This window comes from Muntiacus reevesi, chromosome 2, assembly GCF_963930625.1.
Source record: "Muntiacus reevesi chromosome 2, mMunRee1.1, whole genome shotgun sequence".
NCBI lineage: Eukaryota > Metazoa > Chordata > Mammalia > Artiodactyla > Cervidae > Muntiacus > Muntiacus reevesi.
In genome coordinates this window covers 211,067,417-211,088,609 of record NC_089250.1, presented here as the reverse complement: position 1 = coordinate 211,088,609, position 21,193 = coordinate 211,067,417, and the positions used below count along the sequence as shown (strand labels likewise).

At 54.6% G+C, this 21,193-nt stretch overlaps 1 protein-coding gene across 4 annotated transcripts in view; it reads left to right on the top strand.

Moving 5' to 3' along the window:
• GTF2IRD1 (GTF2I repeat domain containing 1) overlaps nt 1-21,193 on the top strand; it is a 117,649-nt gene that overhangs the window by 60,621 nt on the left and 35,835 nt on the right. Inside the window, exons 10-22 of one of the 4 annotated variants that reach the window (XM_065924804.1) lie at nt 1,738-1,763; nt 2,636-2,744; nt 3,574-3,611; nt 4,197-4,277; nt 5,065-5,154; nt 9,490-9,537; nt 10,685-10,750; nt 11,808-11,991; nt 16,350-16,399; nt 16,612-16,668; nt 18,395-18,478; nt 19,964-20,147; nt 21,105-21,133. In XM_065924804.1, coding sequence (XP_065780876.1) covers nt 1,738-1,763; nt 2,636-2,744; nt 3,574-3,611; nt 4,197-4,277; nt 5,065-5,154; nt 9,490-9,537; nt 10,685-10,750; nt 11,808-11,991; nt 16,350-16,399; nt 16,612-16,668; nt 18,395-18,478; nt 19,964-20,147; nt 21,105-21,133 — 1,046 coding nt within the window. The remainder of the gene's footprint in view (nt 1-1,737; nt 1,764-2,635; nt 2,745-3,573; nt 3,612-4,196; nt 4,278-5,064; nt 5,155-9,489; nt 9,538-10,684; nt 10,751-11,807; nt 11,992-16,349; nt 16,400-16,611; nt 16,669-18,394; nt 18,479-19,963; nt 20,148-21,104; nt 21,134-21,193) is intronic. The other 3 variants (XM_065924807.1, XM_065924805.1, XM_065924806.1) reach the window with 3 other exon arrangements.

Here is a 21,193-nt window from a genome sequence, read left to right as displayed (position 1 = left end):
ATGTGAGTAAGGGGCTTAGGGGCTTCCCACGTCAGACCTTCTCCCTGTCATCTGCCGGCTGCCTCCAGTTCTACCAGGAACTGCAGGCCAAGGTCTCGAGCCCCCTCCCGCGTGCTCCCTGATAGTAAATGTAACCATAGATCATAAAACAGCCATTAATGCTGGCGGCCTCCCATCGCTGGGCGGGGCTGAGGAAGTGATTCGGAGAAGAAGGCAGGTGTCCCCAGAATTACTCCCTGTGGCTGCTTCTCAGCCTCGGGGACCCTGACAAGTACGAGCCTCCAGGGACTCGGAGGAGCCAGAGACCTCTCAGAATAGGAGAAGGCATCCTGCTTAGAGGCTCACTGCCCTGGGCCTTGTGTCACCAGCCTTTTTGCCTCTGTGTGAATTTCCCTCTGGGCCCGCCTTGGGCACTTTCGGGTTTGGTTATATTTCAACTCAGACATCCATTCCTTTTTGGGGCTTCCCTGGTGGCTCAGAGGGTAAAGAATCCATCTGCAAGGCGGGTTCGGTCCCTGGGTCGGGAAGATTCCCCTGGAGAAGGGAATGGCAACCCATTCCAGTATTCTTGCCTGGAGAATCCCATGGACAGGGAGGCTGGCGGGCTATACAGTCCATGGGGCTGCAAAGAGTCGGACACGACTGAGCAACTAACATACACACACTTCCCTTCATTTGTCCCACGTCACCTCTGCAGCCTGAGTTTAGTGCCCAAAGCCCTGGCCCCTTGTCCAGCCGCTCCATGGCACACAGGCTGTACTGCAGCCGGCCCCCTGCCCCCCGACCAGCTGCAGGAAGCTCCTCGGCCTGCTGGAGGTCACCCTCGTGGGGGCTGGGAGCAAAGCAGACAGAACAGCAGCCCTGGAGGCAGGCAGCTAGCCTCGCCGACCTTTACTCCATCCTTGTTTCCTGGAATTAGAATTCCAGGTGTCTTATCAGAATGACTCAGGAGTCCCCAAGTGGCCCCTGGGCCATCAGCCATCCCCGCTCCAGTCCGTTCTCTGTGTGCTGGTGGAGTGGTCCACGGGTGCCATGCCCTCTTGGAGGCTCCCTGTTGCCCACGGGGTAGTGACCACCTGCCTGGGTACAGCGCTGCAGGCTGGTCACCTCCCACGGGACACCTCCAGCTGGCCACGTGGAACTGCCAGCCGTCCCCCATGTCTCTACCTGACCACCTCTCAGGCCTCTCACCTGAGCTCCTCATCCGCAACTCCAGGAAGTCTTTTCCTGCTTGGGTTCCCTAGGCTTCTGAGACGCCCCTGAGAGGTCCCATGTGTCACCCTGCGAGGCTGCAATCTGGGACAAGCCCGGCCTGTGCTGGGGAATCAGGGTTTCCTGTCGCTGAGACCCAGGTGGTGGTGGGTAAAGACTGCAGAGCCCTGGTGGGAAAAAAGTGTGAGTTACCCAGCAACTGTGGCCAAGGAGAACAGGAGGCTGGAGGAAGCCGCACCCCCACGTCCCTGGGTGTCGTGATAAATAGGTTGGACCCTCTGGGACCCCCCAGGGCCTGGCCGATGGATGCCTTCCCTGACTGTGGAGAAATGGTTTGGGGTGTCTGGCTGTTGTTGGGTATCTGGCTTTTCTGGACCATGCCCTCTCCTGCCCCCATATGTGGCCAGCCTGCACCTGGGGTGCCCAGGTCTGCAGCTGTAGCCGTGCATGTGGGACTAGAGTGACCGTCATGGAGGGGACCTGAGCCCGGCTCCCCTCTCATGCCCGTCTCTCCTCTCTCTCCAGGATGTTCGACGAGCGAATTTTCACAGGTATGTGTGGGGACCGTCCAGTTCGTTCTAAAGCCGCCAAGCTGATGCCCCTGAGTGCCTGAGCTGCCATCACACGGGACCCTGGGGTGGGAAGGGAGCCTGGGGGTGGCTTCCGCATGCTGGGGCAGACATGGGGGGCCCCCAGCTCCCAGGTGCAGACAGACTGTTGGGACACCCAGCCCCAGATGTTGCCAAATGCTAACATGTGAGAGGTACTCGCCTCAGCTGTTAGCATTTTTAACTTTTAGTTTTCCATAGTCCCTCAAGTGGGTTCTGTTCTTTCCCCTGAAGTCCAGCTAGTGAGCTCCGGGGTCTGGATGCAAACCCACGTGCCCAGGCCTTGAGCAGTGGGCGGGCTGCCTGTCATGAAGAAGAGGTGGGCTCTGCTGGGTACAGCAAAGGGAGCTCGCATCTTGGGGTGCTATGTGTCTGGGTCCCTACCTCCCCCCAGCTTCGTGTCCTTGGGCAGGGTCATGTGGGCCTCAGTTTCCACATCTGTGAAATGGTAAGGGCTCCGTCCTCTGGGTTGGTGCTCTGGGTTCCTGGGATAACTAAATGTAGAGGGTGGTCCCGTGGTACAGCCCTGGGGAGACTCGGCCCCTTTCCCAAGGGCTGCCTGAGCCCCAGTAGCACGTGTGTGGTCGGGGTGGCCGTTTCCGGCTTCTCCTTCCTGCCCCGTTCTCTGAGATCCTCGCCATCCTTACTCGTCCCAGGAGGGGCCTCTTCCCCTGGACCCCTTCCCAGCTCAGCTGGATACGGAGACCACAGGGAGGGGCGGAAGCCAGGCCACGTGTGAGGGGCGCCCCCCAGGCCAAGAAGGCTGGAGAGCCTCCGCCCTGACCGCCCTGCCCCTCCCTGTCTCTCCCCACCAGGGAACAAATTTACCAAAGACCCCACGAAGCTGGAGCCAGCCAGCCCGCCAGAGGACGCCTCTACGGAGGTGGCCCGTGCTGCCGTCCTGGATCTGGCTGGGACCGCCCGGTAAGGCCATCCACCGTCCCCACCCAAGCTCTGCGGGGAGGAGCAGGGACAGACTGGCTCCCTCCACCTGGACACCCCACATGGGGCCATCCCACACAGATACCACACGCCCCGCCCCACTGCGGGCCTGGGAGAATCTAAAGGGGTCCAGAAAGAGCACAGAGACTCCGCTGATTTTCTTCCACCCAGAGGACTCTCGTCACCCTTCGGGATCTAAGAAACCTTCCCTGCCACCCAGACTAGACTGGCGTCTGCCCTGCCTGACCACAAGGCCCTGCACTCCGCTCATGGCCTGCTCACCCTTCACCAATGTCTCCACGGAAGCCCTGGGCTCCTGGGCGCCAGGGATGGGCCATCTGTACCTGAGTCCCCACGTCCGGTCTGGTTCTACCCTGATTGTGCTCTGTGAATGAACCGAATCATCCAACCCAGGGCCCTCCCCAGCTTCACTTCCCCCTTCCCCAGAGTCCCCAACCCCCTCCAGGCTGGGGGTTCCTACAGCTCTTAATCCCCCCAGCAAGCCCTGATCAAACCCCCGCCCCGTGCTAAGCTGTGGGGCTCCTAGACTGGCCAGACCCAGGCCTCAGGAGCTCCCAGCTGGTGGGCAAGGTGGGCACCTAGAAGGTCACCCCAGGAGGGGGAGCAGGGCCTTGGCCGGGACAGCCAGCAGACTGTTATCCTGGGCAGTGGGACCCTGGGAGTCTTGCTGGAGTGGGAGCCGGTGCAGTCAGGGGTGTGTTCTGGATTGACAGCTGCCGAGGCCCCGTGACTGCTTGAAAGGCGAGAACAGGGACTGATGCCATGTCATTTCTCGACTTCCTTCCCACAGGTCAGACAAGAGCAGTCTCTCTGAAGACTGCGGGCCAGGTGAGGAACTGGAACCCACTGCGTGTGTCCGGGGTGGTGGGTGCCTTGGACAGGAAGCAGGCTCAGACCATGAGCCCAGTTCAGTTCAGTTCAGTTGCTCAGTCGTGTCCGACTCTTTGCGACCCCATGGACTGCAGCACGCCAGGCCTCCCTGTCCATCACCAACTCCCGGAGTTTACTCAAACTCATGTCCATCAAGTTGGTGATGCCATCCAACCGTCTCATCCTCTGTCGTCCCCTTCTCCTCCCACCTGCAGTCTTTCCCGGAGGACTAAGGAATTTCTTCTGCTCACCAGTGTCCCTCCTTCCCAGCTGCAGAGCAGGCTGGGAGCTGCAGAGGCGCACGTGGGATGTGGTGGCTTTGTGTAGGATTCTACCACCGCCTCCTCATCCTTGGCAATTCCGGTCTCAGTGGCCAGGTCTATATGTTGCATCTGTCTATAGATCAGACACCAGAGCTGATTTGACTTTCTCTGGTGCTACTAACGAGTCTCAGACAGAGGAGTGTTCAGGAGTGACCTGGCTCGCTGGGCCAAGTTCACGCGCGCACCTGACCGGATCCCTTGTCTTCCCCTCGTTTCGCAGGAACCTCCGGGGAGCTGAGTGGGCTGAGACCCATTAAAATCGAACCAGAGGATCCAGATATCATCCAAGTCACTGTCCCAGGTAAGGGCTGATCCTGCCGCCCCCACCTGAACGTTCAGAGATGGAGCAGCTCCCAAAACGGGGGCCCTGGAACTGCTGTAATGAACACGTCCGCTCCCGGGCTGACCCACTCTGTCTCCCAGGCACCTGCCCCGGCCAAGAAGGTGTCTCCAGGCCGCTGTTTCTCGGTCTGGTCTGACCGTGAAAGGGTGCAGCGTTCTGGATGCTTTGTGCAGCATCTCTGCCCTCTGGGCTGGGAGTCAGGTCTCGGCTCCGACCTTCCTTAAGGTTCCCACAGCCATCACCTCTCTGGCCTGGATTCCCTGGGATTTGCAAGGCAGAGTGGGGAGGAGCAAAGGTCATCGGAGGGACTTCCCTGGCGGTCCAGTGGTTAAGACTCCACACTGCCAGTGCAGGGGGCACAGGTTCAATCCCTGGTCAGGAGACTAAGGTTCCATATGCCGCACAACCAAAAAAATAAATAAAATGCAAAGAATTTTTTTAAAAAAGAAAATAAAAAAGAGAAGATCATTAGAATAAGAAGATCTGAGTTTGACTCCAGACCCGAATCCCTCCGAGCCTCAGTTTCCCCGTCTGTGAAGTGGGGCATGTCCTTGGCCTCCGGAGGCTCCGTATGGGGTAAACCCAGGGCCCCTGCTGACCCCTGGCGCAGCTACCCTCCCAGAGTCCAAGGGAAGGCTTCCTGAAGGGTCCTGCTCTCTGGGCATGCAGGGCTGGGGGTCCCTGGGGACCATGGCAGGGTGGGACAGACAGAAGATGCTGTCATCATTTGGAGTTTTGCCTCCAGACCCTTCCCCAGCCTCTGAGGAAATGACAGACTCAATGCCTGGACATCTGCCCTCAGAAGATTCTGGTTACGGGATGGAGATGCTGACTGGTAAGAGATGGACTGGGCTCCCCGGGTGGCTCAGACAGTAAAGAATCTTCCTGCACTGCAGGAGACCCAGGTTCGATCCCTGGATGGTGAAGATCCCCTGGAGAAGGGAATGGCAACCTACTCTGGTACTCTTGCCTGGGAAATCCCATGGACAGAGGAGCCTGCAGGGCTATGGTCCATGAGGTCACAAAGTGTCATATACGACTGAGCAACTAACAGTAACAGTAAAGAGATGGGCTGGAACCCACCTCCCTGGGAATTTTCTGGGTATTGACTGCCTCCCTTAGAAGAAACGCAGTAAGTGCCTGACTCCCCCAATCAGCCTAGGTTCCTTTCTGAAAACTTGAATTAGGCTCTGAGTTATATTCAATTTGGTTACTATGTCTTTCCCAGGCGCTCCCATGTGGATAAATTTGTTCATTTATTCAGTAGCTATTTATGGAGCACCTAATATGTACCAGGTCCCATGCAAAGCAAAGGACTGGGGACACAGCAGTGAACCCAACAGACCACAAAGTCCCTGCCCTTGTGGGCTGACATGCCAGTGCAGGAAGACAGTAAGCAAATCATTAAGAAAAATAGGGAAATTCCCTGGCGGTCTAGTGTTTAGGGGGCTTCCCTGGTGGCTCAGAGAGTAAAGGGTATGCCTGCAGTGTGGGAGACCCTGGTTCGATCCCTGGGTCAGAAAGCTCCCCTGGAGGAGGGAATGGCAACCCACTCCCTTGCCTGGAGAATTCCATGGATAGAGGAACCTGTTGGGCTGCAGGCCATGGGGTTGCGAAAAGTCGGACACGACTGAGCACGCACACTCACCTAAGAATAGATGTTAGAGGGCTGGAGAGAAAGACAGACACTTGTGATAATTTAGACAAGAGGAATGATTAGGCAGGTGGAGATTAGCAGGGGGAGGGTGGAGTTCTCCATGTTCTGTTTTTTGAAAATGTTCAAAACCACAAAAAGTTGAGAATAATTTAATGAATCTCACATGCTCAGCTCCAACCTTTATCAACAGATATTATTATAGGTAATAAGAAATAAGAATTTGAACTTCCTTAGTGGTCCAGTGGTTAAAACTGCACACTTCCAATTAATTGCATGGACTGAGGGTTCAATCCCTGGTCAGGGAACTAAGATCCCGTGTGCCATGCAGTGTGGCCAAAATTTTTTTTAATTAAAGAAGAAGATTTATACATAGTTAACATTTTTGAAAAGTAAATAATTAGACAAACAGTGAATTATACAAGGTTTGCAGGTATGCTGGAAAACTATGTTAGTCCTTAAATGATTCAAGTTTAGAAAACTCTATAATAAGAGCTGCAGGGCCAGGGCAGGAAACTTTAGGAAGAGGGCTGGAGTTTGTTACCCTTGCGTGTGATGTCTAGTGTGGGCTTGATGAGGGGATGGGGAGGGGTGGGTGGGGGGTAGAGTTACTCAAGGACACCATGCAAAAGCATAGTAGTTGTATTTCAATGAACAGAGCACAAAAAAGCTCATCCTGTTCAGCGTGACACGCGAGTGCAGAAAGATATGGACAGTATAGCAGCATTTTTCCAAATTTGAATTGTAAAAATAGTATCACTAATGTTTTATTAATATTTTAAAAAATCATGTGCAAATATGACAGCATGCTCACATATATTCATTCCGGCTGGTGGGTCCATGAGGGTTGGTTACTATGTTCTGTATGCCTTGCTGCACGTTTTAATTTTCCCCTACCAAAAATAAACAAATGACTAGGAAAATACATAAGAAGGCTTCCTACAGGCCCAGATGGGCGGTGACAGAATCAAGGCAGAGCGTCTCTGCTGCTTCCGTCTTCCCTGGCAGGGAGAACGGTCTGGAAGCAGGAAAGAGTGACCTGGATCTGTGAGTCCAGTGCAGTAAGGAGGTATCGAGGGTTTCCAGGTCTGCTGTGGGTGAATGGGTCTCCAGGTAATACCTGAGATCTGCTGTCTGTAGGATGTGAGAAGTCACGGCAGACAAAGATGAGCTGACAACAGACTTGGAGATGAGGTTTTGCCCAAAGCGAAAACAGCTGAACTATGCCTTAGTCCCAGGCACAGTTCTGGGATGGATGTCTACATGGGCGACTGTGAGCCCTCAGAGAGGACCCCGTGTGGGGTTATCCACAGGAGTGGGTCGACTCATTATACCATCAACATTTCCAACTGACCCTGGGCTGGCTGGAGAAGCTCCTTATGACTTTTATAAACTACAGGGTTTCGACTCTAAACACAGTTTTAAGTAATGTTTTCAGCTTAAATGAAAGGTAGTTGAGGACTTCCCTGGCAGTTCAGTAGTTAAGACTCCCCCCCTCTCAATGCAAGGGACATGGGGTTTGATCCCTGATTGGGGAACTAAGATCTCACATGCTACTCAGCACTGCCAAAAAAAAAAAAAAAAAGTTATTTGAATTTCAAGCAAGAAAAGGGGGCTCCAGGGGGATCCCAGCCTCCACGAGGGGGAGATTTCCCTGTGTCCTGGACGGCTCGGTCCTTCCTTGAACATGTATGAGTGAGATCTTAGGCAACAAGATTATGCAGATTGCAGATCCCTGGGGAGGAATGGTCCATCCATCCAAGAATGATGTACCCCGTGGCCTTGACAGGCTGGAACACTGCGCTGAAACGCACAGGAGAAAGTCACAACCCCAGGATGTGTGTGTGGGTTGCGTTTGCTGGGGACCAGTCTGTCAGATGGAGCCTAATGCGTGGCATGTTTATTAGGGGCCTGCCCTTGGATCAGCACCTGGGTAAGGCCGGGGACAGAAGCAGGGGAGGGGGACAAGGGAGAAGACAGGAAGCGGGGAGCTGTGTGTGTGGAGCTGGGAGCCGGGCTGGTGATCCTCCTGGTCACCCTCCGTCACTATTTCCAGGAATTGATGTCTGCCCTCGGAGCTGCCGGTCTAGGCAGAGTCAGGTGGGCCTACCATCCACTGCCCACAACGTACCTTTTCCCTGATGAAAGTTTAGTCCTAAAGCTCTGGCCTTTTTAAATCAGGGGCTGAGCAGAGATGAAACCTTCCAGAACCTTCTGGGTTGAACCCCAAGACTCCAGCTTGTCTGGTGATCCGAAAAGCAGGCTCCCTTTTTCCTGCATCAGAGGGTGGGGCCTTGACCACATCATGGGAGCTCTCCCTGTCTAGGGAGTCCCTGCATCCCTTCTCACCGAGCATCCTTTCCACCAGCTGGCCGAGAGCAGACCCGGGATCCTCCTGCTCCACCCCGCCTCCTCGGCCCGGTCTTGTGGGCTGGAAAGGGGCCGTCCAGGGGTTGGCCCCGCGTGGGAAAGCCCCTGGCAACACAGGGCAGGCTTCCCAAGCCGCAGTTTCCTTCTGGTGACTTCAAGTGTTGAAAACCCCTGTGCCTTCCTCCAGTGCTGGCATTAAAGAGTCGCGACTGACGGAGGTCCCACCCCCGGCACCCCACTCCTGGTGTCTGCACTTGCATCTCATCTGCCTGCCAACATCTGTCATCTCCTCTTTGCAGCCACCCTCCCCCAACACACGGCTCCCCTATTCCTGCCTGTGTCCCTCTCCTTCCTGGATGCTTGGATCCAACCCATGTATTCCCCTCCTCAGCCCCCCAAGGCCAATCTCCCCCCTCCCCCTTACGGCCTGAGCCCTCACCTCCCGTGTTGTTCCCTGGGCCATGTCTTTGCTGCCTGTTGGACCCGCGTCTGGGGACAAGGTTGAGTCCTTGCAGAGTCAAGTCACCTTGTCAGAGGCCCCAGAACCTTACGACCTTAGATAGCTTCACATCCCCATCCCCTTATCTGTCCCCATTTTTAAGATTTTTTTTTTATATAGACCATTTTAAAACCTTTATTGAACTTGTTATTGCTACTGTTTTATGTTTTGGATTTTTGGCCACGAGCTGTGTGGGCTCCCTGACCAGGGATCGAACCTACAACCCCTGCACTGTAAGGCAAAGTCTTAACCACTGGACCACCAGGCAGGTCCTGTGACTCTTGCTTTTCTTTATGGCGTCACTGCCATCTGACCTCATGTGTTATGTTTGACGTCACGGCAGGAGGACAGGCCTTGTCTTGTTGCTCCGTTTCCTCAGTTCCTAGAGCAGAGCCTGGCAGGCAGTGGAAGGAAGGATGGGGTGGCGTGGGGCTGGTCTCCAGGCCACACATCCCAAAGGCGTCTGGTCTCAACAGCTCACGTGGCGGTGAGGGTGGGTGCTTGTACAAAACTGGGGTCCCTGATGCCGTCTGGGGGTCACCATGCCATGCTCTGGACTCTGGGCCTGCACTCCCCGCCTGTCCGACCTGACTTGGGAGCTGCAGGAGATGATGCACGCGGCTGCATGGCTCCCTCTTCTCTTTCAGACAAAGGCCCCAGCGAGGACCCTCGGCCCGAGGAAAGGCCAGTGGAGGGTGAGGCACTGTCCGCTTCCTGCTTCTCACTCCCTCCCCACCCAGGCCTCCTCCCCTCCCCTGCCCGGCTTTTCCCTTTTGTCTCTTCCAGACACTGGGTTTGGGGGTGAATGTCCTGTAGGCTACTTGAATTGGGAGGAGGTTTATAGACCTGTTTTCTAGAACTAGGAGGTATGTGGTCAGGGGTAGGAGCAGCTGTTCCTGGTTGGAGAAATTGTAAGACTTTCTTATTTTGTTTTATATACACCCTACTTCTTTCCAGAACGCTTTTAAGGCTGAGGTCTGAGCCTCATCTTCCTGAGCAAGTCAAACTGAGGCCTGAAAGCACAAAATTGGCTTTGGGTTCAACAGACATGTTCAGTCTCAGGAACATGGCTCATTCCCAGCCTGCAAAGAGTGGGAGTAGGACAGGCAGGGAGGTCAAGGTGAGGATGGGGCTGTGTCTGCCCCTGGAATGGAATGAGTGGGTGTCAGAGGAGAGGAGTGTCTCTTTCTCAGTCCCAAAAGTGGGGAGCGTGACTATAGTTTTAACAGATATCTACTGCCACCTGGTGGCCGCATACTCAATTTGCAGGCTTAGCGCACACACACTAGTTAAGGTGCTGTGCTTGACGAGTCTTCCCAGGTGGCACAGTGGTAAAGAGTCCACCCGCCAATGCAGGAGATGTGAGAGATGCAGGTTCAAGCCCTGGGTCAGGAAGATCCCCTGGAGAGGAAATGGCAACCCACTTCAGTATTCTTTCCCAGAACATCCCATGGACAGAGAGACCTGGTGGGCTACCGTCCAGGGGGTTACAAAGAGTCGGACACGACTGAGCACGCATGCATACATACATAAGTCACTGTGCTGGTCTGGAGTGACGTTCACATAGAAAGTCCCATGGTCATCCTTAGGCTTCAAACCTTCCATTCAGGCCTGGTGATGCCCTGGACCAGATTTCACGAGCTGATATTTGAGCCTGGGAATTGTGGACCTGCCTGCAGAGAGGCCACTTCTGCGGAAATGGGTTATCCGCTATCACCACCCTTCCCCTTCCCAAGGTCTCAGCACAGGGCATCCTTGGTGCCAGCAGAGATGGGACATGAGCTGAGAAGCAGGGTCCTGCTGCCTCTGGGGAAGTTCATCAAACTGCCCTTTGCCTTCCAGACAGTCACGGCGACGTGATCCGGCCTTTGCGGAAGCAGGTGGAGCTGCTTTTCAACACGCGATACGGTGAGCGAGGAGCCAGGCAGGGTTGGGGGTGTCTGGGTCTCCCTCCAGCTGGCCTGTTATCAGAGGGACTGACCCCCCCCATCCCAGCTGCTTCTTGAACAGGGAGGGGCCGGGGGGGCTGGGGCACTGCAGGGGCTGCTGCCCAGCCCCTTCCTCAGCTCCAGACATCCCTCCTGGGGAGACTGAGGCACTGCTGGAGAACCCCATCCTCTGAAACACAGCACTGCCGTCTCCTCCATCAACACACTCACACTCACGGTCTGCCTTAGCCTCAGCTTGGAGAGGCCGCTGTAACTGTCAGCAGTAACTGCCCCTCTGTCCCCCACAGACACCCTCATTCAGGGTCCTCAGGAGGATGCACGCATGACAAGATCTTTCCTACTAGAAAGGCAGGGGAGAAGCCTACTCTTCATTCAGCCCCTGTGGTTGGCCAGGCGCTGGCAAGGTGCTTCACACACCTTCTCCCATCCCGTCTCATCAAATCCCTGCGTCTTAATGCCCATTTTACAGATGAGGAAAATTGAGGCCTGGGGAAGTGCCATGGCTTGTGTGAGGCCCCGTGACTAGTGAATGGCGGTGCCTGGCCTGGGCCTCATATCTCTCCAGTTCCCGAGGCGTGGTGTTGGACCACACGGGGGGTTGGGGTTATTTATGGTGGCAGAGGGACCTTCCAGAGGGCCTTTTTGGTGGCACAGGGGTGAGTGGACTTGGGTGGAGCTGATGCCAGGTTTCACCTGCTGTCAGTGGTTTCTCCTGCACTGCCAGGGCATGAGGGCATGGACTGAGCGTAAGATTGGGGGTCCCACTGACTTGGATTCACGTCCCCGGGAGCTGAGGGACCCTGGGACCTGAGACAAGTCACATCCCCTCTGGGCTCTGGGTCGCTTACCCACAAGACTGAGGCTGACGGTACTTAACCTCTCAGGAGGGTCAGGAAGGTTCAGCTAAGAGCTAAGTTTGAAAAGGGCTCCGGCCCCCCCATGCAGACATGGGAGGTGGGAATCGAGGCTCGTGGCCCCTAGATCTGGATGGCCCTACAGCAGCCGTATCTCTGCAGCCAAGGCCATTGGCATCTCGGAGCCTGTCAAGGTGCCCTACTCCAAGTTCCTGATGTACCCAGAGGAGCTGTTTGTGGTGGGGCTGCCTGAAGGCATCTCCCTCCGCAGGCCCAACTGCTTTGGGATCGCCAAGCTCCGGAAGATCCTGGAAGCCAGCAACAGCATCCAGTTTGTCATCAAGAGGTAAGGCCCGGCAGGGTCCACGGGAGCTGCTCCAGGCTTGCCCAGCACCAAGGAGAAGTGCCAAGTAGCTATTTTCCTGTTTAGATTGGGGAAGGTGCTTTTTTTTTTTTTGGCACAGTAGGGCACTAGATGAAGTTTGGCCTTAACTGAACAGGTGCAAGTTTGCCCAGCCTCAGCCTCAGCTGAGGCCTGAAGGACCAAAAGCAACCAGATTGACGCCCTCTCAGTCCCCAGGAGAGCTTGGCTGGATGTAAAACGGGAATATGCCTACTGGCTTGATCTCCTGGACCATTCTGAGCATCCTCTGGAGGTTGGAGGCATCCAGATTGACAATGCCCCATTTTCCCTGGATTGGAAAATTGGGCGTTGGCATTTCAGGTCTCTTCTCTTTGCTGAAGCATCTAGTTTTCGTCAGCGAGGCCCCAAGGAGCTCCATTGCATCCAGCCTGTGTGCCCAACTGAGATATAAACTCCCCCCTGGAGGAGATGGAGGCAGCTATTAAATTTTTAAAAGATGAGGGAGGACCTGGGGGTGACCTGTTTCACGCTTCTCTGTTACTGGGATGTCTTGTAAATTTAGGTTTGGTTTGGTTGAAAGTAACAAGAAAGAGGAGACACTTAAAGGTTTGCTCTGCCCGGGGGAGTAGATGGCCCCCAAATTGGGAGACTCAGGGTGTCTTTCATGCCTAGAGTGGCAGGCCAGCATTGGGGTACAGGGCAGGGAGCTCTCTCGTGGAACCTGGCTTGCACCAGGTTAAGCAGGGAGGGTGGTACTCCAGGTACAGATAGTGGATACGTGGTTCTTTCCTTCCACAAATGCACCTTGAGTGCCCACCCATGTGCCAGCAGTGATGCATCAGTGAATGCCATTGAGTCCTGCTGTTGAGTTGGACCAATATAAATATAATAATATATAATATAAAACCCCAATATAATATCAGGTAGAGATAAATGCTGTAACGCAGGTTAAAGGGGCAGAGAGGGGCAGGAGGAACCTGTCTATGGAGGGGACATCAGAGCAGAGACCTAATGAAGCAGCCCTTGCAGATATCTGGTAGAAAAGCACTGAAGCAGTGGGAATGACAGGTGCAAAGGCCCTGAGGCAGGGACACACTTGTGCATTTCAAGTCTAGCAAGGTCCCGGTGTGTGACTGGTGTGGATTGAGCAAGGGAAGAGTGTGAGTGGCGAGGCACAAGAGGTAGCAAAGGCTGGATTGTATAGAGTCTTGAGCCGGCGTAAAGGGTTTGGATTTTATTTCAAATGTAATTGGATCTCACTGGGTGGTTTTGAGAAGGGTGGGACCAGTGAGGAGACTGTACCTGGCCCTGAAGACACAGTGGCATCTTGGACTCAGTAAAGGTGCTATGGCGAGAGGTCATCAGGTTCAGGCTGTGTTTTGAAGATGGAGCTGGTAGAATTTGCCAATGTATACGATGTGGGTGTGAGAAGAAGAGGGGCCTGAATGACTCAAGGTTGGGGACTGAGCAGCTAGGATGGTGGTGATGCTGTTTTTCAAGGTGCCAATGATGAGGTTGGAGGTCAAAGTCAAGAGCTGAGGGACTTTCCCTATAGTCCAGTGGTTGAGACTCCACATGCTGGGGTCCAGCCTCAGCAGGATCCATGGGTACCCTCAGGATGAACAGCATTGGCGAGAAAAAGAGAGAGAGAGAGAGAGACCAGACTAGGGGGGTGTAGTAGAGTCTGACAAATCTTTATTTTTTACTGTAGCTTTTATATTCTAAGTTAGTACATTTTTAAGGGGAAGATAGTTTAACATTACATCAGCTTGTCCTTCAGGAAACCAGGGTTTATTTCCTGTAACTTCTTTGTGAGTGTCCTGTACATTATCTTCTGGCCTCGGGGCCTATTGACATTTTATGACCTAGGTGAATGCAAAGCTGTTTTCCTGTAATCTATTCTTTAATGAACACAAAGGTCAGTCCTTTTGCAGAAGTTATTAGTTAAATTTATCTAAAAGGTTTACAACACAAAGACTCTGCAGCTCTGGTGAGGCAGCCCCTGTTTAGCATTGCTGGTTAAAATGAACAATTCTAACCACTTTTAAAATAATATTTTTGTGTTCTCTAATAGGGCTTCCTCACCCCCTGAAGGGCTCTGTGCCTATTAGGGCCTTTAGTGAGATCAGGTTCTTTATGCTGTTCATGATTAAGGTGTTGTGAGCAGTCATGTACATTAGTACGCATTTGCCAAGCAGGCTAGAATTAGAATGCCAGCAAAGGGGTCTAAATTGAAACACTCCTTTCATCCTGGATAATCTTATAGGATACCGCCGTGGGGGAGACATATTGATTAAAGTTCTAAGTTGATTCTGCTTGGAGAGAGATCGGGGAAGGCCTTCTATCTGTGTCACAGAAATTAGGGAGTAGTCTAATATAGCAAGCATCAGAAAGACAGAGATCATCTTTAAGGTGAGCGTCGGGGCAGCTTTTCGAAATTCCTGAAGTCCTGATCTGCCTTGCTTGTCAGGTCTTCTCCTTATGACCTTGTCATGGGTGGGATCTCGCGTGCTGGCTCCCAGCACCCACACTTCCGATGCAGGGGGCACTGGTTTGATCACTGGTCTGGGAACTAAGAGCCCACGTGCCCCACAGCATGGCCAAAATATTAAAAAAAAAAATGTGGGAGTTGGGTCTGACTTGTGTTACATCTAAGGTGTGGGGGACCCTTGCAGAGAGGGATGGGAGGTAGATGACGGGGCTCAGACACAAGGGAGAGTTCGGGGGGCAGACAGCACGTGGGAAGCCGTCAGCATCCAGGAGCAACGTAACACGTGGGGGCCGCTTGCCTCGTCCAGCCCCTCGAACTGAGAACTGGAAGCATTTGGGTGGAGTCCTGCTCCTTCTGTTCCTCCCCTTGACCTTGGGCAGGTTGCTCAGGGTGTCAGGTGGGGCACCCTGTACCGTTTATAGAGTGGCCGTGAAGGTCAAGGCTTAGCAAAGGGCTCCTCGCCCTCAGTCAAGATGGTTTGGGTTTTTTTGGCTTTTTTTTTTAGTATCAGGTTTATTGAAGTTTCATTTTACCCTTTTTAAATGTACAGCTCTTTGATTTTTGACAAGCTCATACAGTCACATGACTACCCTCAAAATACAGAACAGGACTTCCCTGGTGGTCCAGTGGTTAAGGCTCCGTGCTGACAACACAAAGGGCGCAGGTTGAGCCCTGATTGGGAAACTAAGATCCCACAGGGTCTGTGACATAACTGAAAGATTTACAAAATAAATAAAAGTTTTTTAAAAGATACAGAAACTTCCCTTGTGCCCCTTTGCTGGCTACCCCAGCTCCGGGCAACCACTGATGAGTTATCTGTCATTTTGCCTTTTCCAGAATGTCATATAAATGGCATCATGCACTGTGCATCTCACAGGTTCTGACTTCTTTCACTCAGCTTTTGAGACTCATTCATGTGGTTGTCAGTATCCACATTCATTTCTTAAATATATATATATATATATACACACCAAATTTTAAAATGAATTTAAGTAATCCCAGTTTCCTGAATGCCAAGTGAAAAAAATGATTCAAGTAGAAAAGAGTGATTAACTTTGTCCAGTGGAACCATTGGGATGTTAGGGTTAAGGACTAGTTGGGGTGATTTTAAGAGCTAATTGGAAGAGAGAGATTGAGCACTTTTTTATTTTGGTATTCCTCCTTTCAAAAAGTTAGCTAAAAATACTATTGGGAATATTAGTGGGAAAAAAAATAGCCACTTCTTACTGATCTTACTTTTAAAAAGGATACATTTTAGATGAAGATGTAAATGTTCTGAAATTAGCTTCCCCAATGGCACTCATAATAAAGAACCCTCCTGCCAGTGCAGGAAACATAGGAGACATGGGTTCAATACCCTAGGTCAGGAAGATTCCCTGGAGAAGGAAATGGCAACCCACTGCAGTATACTTGCCTGGAATATACTGTGAACAGAGGAACCTGGCGGGCTACAGTCCACGGGGTCACAGAGAGTCAGATGTGACTGAAGCGATTTAGCATGCATGCAAGCATGGCTGCATAAACAACCTTGTTGAATATACTAAAAACATGGACTTTCCTGGGGGTCCACTGGTTAAGACTCTGAACTTCCAATGCAGGGGGCACGGGTTCAATTCCTGGTCGGGGAACTAAGGTCTCACTCCCGGCTGGATCCTCAGAGCCCAGCACAGCTGCCAGATCTCACACCTCCAGATCTGTCGGCAGGACCCTGCCTGGGACAAAGAGACCCAAGACCTGGACTGTCCAGAATCAAGAGGGCCCATTGTACAGATGTGCAGACTGAGGCCCAGAGGGCAGAGCTGGGGAGGCCTCGAGGGACCTTAGTGATAGCTCCTCTTGTGTTTTGCAGGCCTGAGCTGCTCACGGAAGGAGTCAAAGAGCCCCTTGCGGACAGCCAAGGTACCCTGTCCAGGGTCACGGGCTGGGTGTGGGAAGGGTCCCAGGCGTCTGCCACCGCCCCTCCTCCTGCTTCCTCCTTCCTGGTTCCGTCCCCCTTGGCATCCCCCACCACCCTCCCCACCAAGTTTGTCCCCACCAGATGCCACCTCTGTCCCGGGTCCCAGGAGCTACCCGCTCACCCTGGCTTCTCTCCCCTCCCCCAACGCCCCCAGAGAGGGATTCCGGGGACCCTCTTGTGGACGAGAGCCTGAAGAGACAGGGCTTTCAAGGTAAGGTTGCAGCTCAGGATGGGGTACCCTGTCCCAGCGCCATGACCTTGACCTGGCCTTTGGAGGGCCAGGCTGGGGGGGGGAGGGGTTGGCTGCCAACCTCAGGGCCCCCCAAGGTGGGTGGTCTGAGCCAGGTGGGCGGGCAGCCAGGCAGGTCTGTAGTGTATCAGCTCTAGGGAGACTCTGCCAGGCGTCTAGGGGTTCAGGGGACGGTGGGGTACGGGCTGCAGGAGCCACTCGCTGTCAGTCGGGGGAGGCAGCTGACCTGCCCGCTTCGTGTTAGGCAGCCGGCCATGCCGTTCGTGCTTTGAAATCAGAAGAGAGGAGTTGCCGGGGGCAAGGAGGATTCTCCTCAAAGGGAGGGATTGTGACCGGGCCAAGGAGGGGTGGACAGAGGTGGGTGGAGGATGGGGCAAAGCTTGGGCTCAGGGCTGAAGGGGGGACCCTGGGTGAGAAACAGTGGGTGGAGGAGGCTCCATCCCATCCCTCCGGACGGTGGGAGCTGGTAGGACCACTCTGCCTTTTGGTTAAGATCAAATCAGTGGGTTGCCCAGGTGGCTCAGCGGTCAAGACTCCACCTGTCAATGCAGTGGACACAGGTTCCATCTCTGGTCAGGAAGATCCCCTGGAGGAGGAAACGGCAACCCACTCCAGTTTTGTTGCCTGGGAGATCCCATGGACAGAGGAGCCTGGTGGGCTACGTACAGTCCATAGGGTCACAAAGAGTTGAACACGATGAGCATACGTGTGTGAGTGTGTGTGTGCGTATGTGTGTGTGTGTAGCATCAGTGGGGGCTGCTGTGACTCAGAGCAGCTGTCCATGTGCGTGTCACAGCAGCTCTGGAGAGTGACTACAAGTCCCCCAGGGTGGGTGTTCCCCAGGTGGGCCCTGGGTGGTCCCTGTGACTCTCAGGAGAAAGTGGGGTCAGCCAGACAGAGACAAGAAGGGCCAGCCCCTGGGGGTGGTGGAGCCTGGGGACCTGGGCCCCAAATCCCAGAGGGGCACCTGCTTACCACCAAGCCTCTCACTCCTCCCCAGGCCAGAACTTGCTACGGGGGGCGGGGGGGGGGAGGGGAGTCGAGTCTCTCACCTTACCCCATGGCTGTTCATCCTCAGCCCTTTTAGCAAACTGGGTCCAATTGCCCAGAGACCCATCCCCTCCCCTCCAGCCTCCCCCCGCCTCTCTTTGCCCACAAGGCAGCATCAGGCTGTAATCTCCCCAACATCCGGGGACCTCATGGCGTGTGTGGACACATGGGCTTCTTAGCAGATACCCTTCGGGTGAGTGAGCGAGTGACCGTGGGAACTGGCAGGCTGGCTCCCTGCCTCCACGGGGTCATGGTCAGTGACCTCAGGTCCCTGCTTAGCCTCCTGCCCCCCTGCTGACCCTGACCGAGGCCCTGCTCCACTCACCGTGATGCAAGAAACTGCTCCCCTTCGTGGGGTCTCTCCCCTCCAGGTCTGGCTCATCGGTGTGGTTTTCAAATGTCAACAATTAACTTAATTTCCGACTCATCGCTGTTGTCACAACAGTGTGCGTTCTTCCGGAGCAAACACACGTCCCCGTCAAGATGTTAGTGCCGGAGTTCTCCGAGGGGCCCCCTCCAAGGAGCTGATAATTGCCCAAGAAGGAGTTCCCCATAATTAGAAAATCATATTCTGTAAAAGTCATCAAGTGCTTTTTCATTTAACAGCCCAAATCCGTAATTGTTTTTCACTTGGCAGAAAATTATGACGCCAGACTCTCGCGGATCGACATTGCCAACACGCTGAGGGAGCAAGTTCAGGATCTGTTCAATAAGAAATATGGTGAGCCCCAGGGTGCCCCGGCCAGAAAGGAAGAGAGGTGGGGCCGTGATCTCCTCCCGGAAGACCACTCAATCCGCATGCAGACGTTTCTTGAGCACTGGGACTTCCCTGGTGATCCAGTGGTTAAGCCTCCACACTTGCAATGCAGGGGCTACAGGTTCAATCCCTGGTTAGGGAACTAAGACCACACATGCCACTAATGTGGCAAAAAACACGATGACTACTACTAAAAACCACTGGATTGTTTAAGATGGTAAATGTTATGATATGTGAGTTACGTCTCAATAACACTGAACAGACAAGCTGACAATGGCGCAAACCAGGGGGGATGTGAAGACTCAGTAGTTCTATACTTGCTGAATGTGGGGCTCTGAGTTTCCTAGGAGCCAGAGCAAAAAGGGAAATGAGACCAGTTATACCATTCTGGTGTGAAGAGCTGACTCACTTGAAAAGACCCTGATGCTGGGAAAGATTGAGGGCAGGAGGAGAAGGGGACAATAGAGGATGAGATGGTTGAATGGCATCACCGACTCAATGGACATGGGTTTGGGTAAACTCCGGGAGTTGGTGATGGACAGGGAGGCCTGGCGTGGTGCGTTTCATTGGGTCGCAAAGAGTCAGACACAACTGAGCGACTATAACTGGAACTGGATACCATTCCCAGTGTCCATGAGATAAAAATTAGTTTATTGCCCAGAGAAAGTTCAGCTGTTTCTGCTTGTCCAAGACATGGGAGATTTCTGCTGGCTTGTCTTCATAAGCGGGCTACCTGGGACACTTGGGGATGTCCAGCCCTTGGTCCAGCAGGATGCTCCCATGGTACACCCCACCTAGTCAGAGAGCCATGGATGTTCATGTCAGCCTGCCAGCAGACAGCAGCTCAGAGTGGGTCAGCAGTGACCTCAGGACAGCCCCCAGGCTGTAGGACAAAGTACAGGCCCTGGGATGGACATACCACTGCCCTCTGCAGAAGGTGGGCATCGCGAGTGAGGCTGAGCCCCAGAAAGAGGGCCCTGAGGTCTGAGCTGCACCCTGGCTGGCTTCCCTGCTCCCACTTGCGATCTGCCTTCTCAGGCCAGGCTGGTCCAGAGCCAGGGTGAGGCGGAACCTCACAGAGGAAGGAGGATCAGGAGTTGTAGGGAAGGACCACGTGTGCCCACAAGGTACCATCTGCAAGTTGGCTTTCAGATTCTCAAGCTGTGAGGCTGACACGTTAGGAGCGGTCTTCTCCCCAGCAACCATAGCCACATATCCCGTGCCTGCTCCTCGGCCCGGCTTGGGCACAGAACCACACCCCATCTCCCTAAGGCCCCCCACTTCCCGGTCCCCTACTGATTGTGCCTGTCTGTAGCACTACACGACGCCCCCCATTCCCAGATGTGCAGGGGTGTATCACATTCGTATGGAGAGCACCCCTGGCTGCTGACAACACACCAGCCCTGCCTCTGGCTCCCGACAACACTTCTCCGTCCCTCTCGTCCGCAGGGGAGGCCTTGGGCATCAAGTACCCGGTCCAGGTGCCCTACAAGCGGATCAAGAGTAACCCCGGCTCGGTCATCATCGAGGGGCTGCCCCCGGGGATCCCGTTCCGAAAGCCTTGCACCTTTGGCTCCCAGAACCTGGAGAGGATCCTCGCGGTGGCTGACAAGATCAAGTTCACCGTCACCAGGTACTCAGGGAACGGGGGAAGAGAGAGGAGGCATGGGCCGGGCGGGGCCTCGAGTTGTGGACCCTTGACCTGGCCTTCGGGTCATCCTGGCCTTCCAGCTGGACAAGGTGGCTTTCCCAGCATCACCTGGATCCTGGGGGTTGGAGGAGGGGGGCCTGCAGGCCAGCTGGGGTGCAGAGAGCTCCAAAGAGATGAGACTAGGTCCCCTGCACCCCCCATACACCATAGCAGGGGCATCCTTCATGGGCCCCATCTCCCTGCCTCGGTGGCTGCTCGCTACATTCCTTTTCCCCTGGGAGAGAGGCCTTGGCCTGTGTCAGAGGGGAGGAGACGAGACAGTGATACGCATGGCGCTGTGGAGCCGGCAGGGCGGCGCCAGTGGGAGACCCTGCTCCACCTGGTGCCCAGAGGCCCTGCCAACCGTCCCAAGGTCCCGGGATCCCAGGGTCCCAGCGTCCCAGGGTCCCAGCGTCCCGGGGTCCCAGGGTCCCAGGGTCCCAGAGACCCGGGGTCCCGGGGTCCCATAGACCCAGGGTCCCAGGGTCCCAGGATCCCAGCGTCCCAGCATCCCAGGGTCCCAGAGTCCCAGAGTCCTAGGGTCCCAGCATCCCAGGATCCCAGCGTCCTGGGGTTCCAGGGTCCCAGAGTCCCGGGGTCCCAGGATCCCAGGGTCCCAGAGTCCCAGCGTCCCATGCACACGGAGCCCCAGGCATCCTGTTAAATGCAATTTCTGGGGAATTCCCTGGCCATCCGGGGATTAGGACTTGGTGCTCTCACTGCCCTGGTCCCAGGTTTGATCCCAGGTCAGGGAACTAAGATCCCACAGTCCATACCATGCAGCCCACCACCGCCACCCCCTCAAATGCAGACACTGGTTTAGCTGGTCTGGGGTGGGCCCCACACATTCCTCACCAGCTCCCAGACCCTTCCCTGACACTCCCGACTCTTTCTTTTCAGGCCTTTCCAAGGACTTATCCCGAAGCCTGGTAAGAGGCGCTGGCTATGGGAGGGCCACTTGGCGTGGGGGCAGGGGCGGGCCGCGGCGC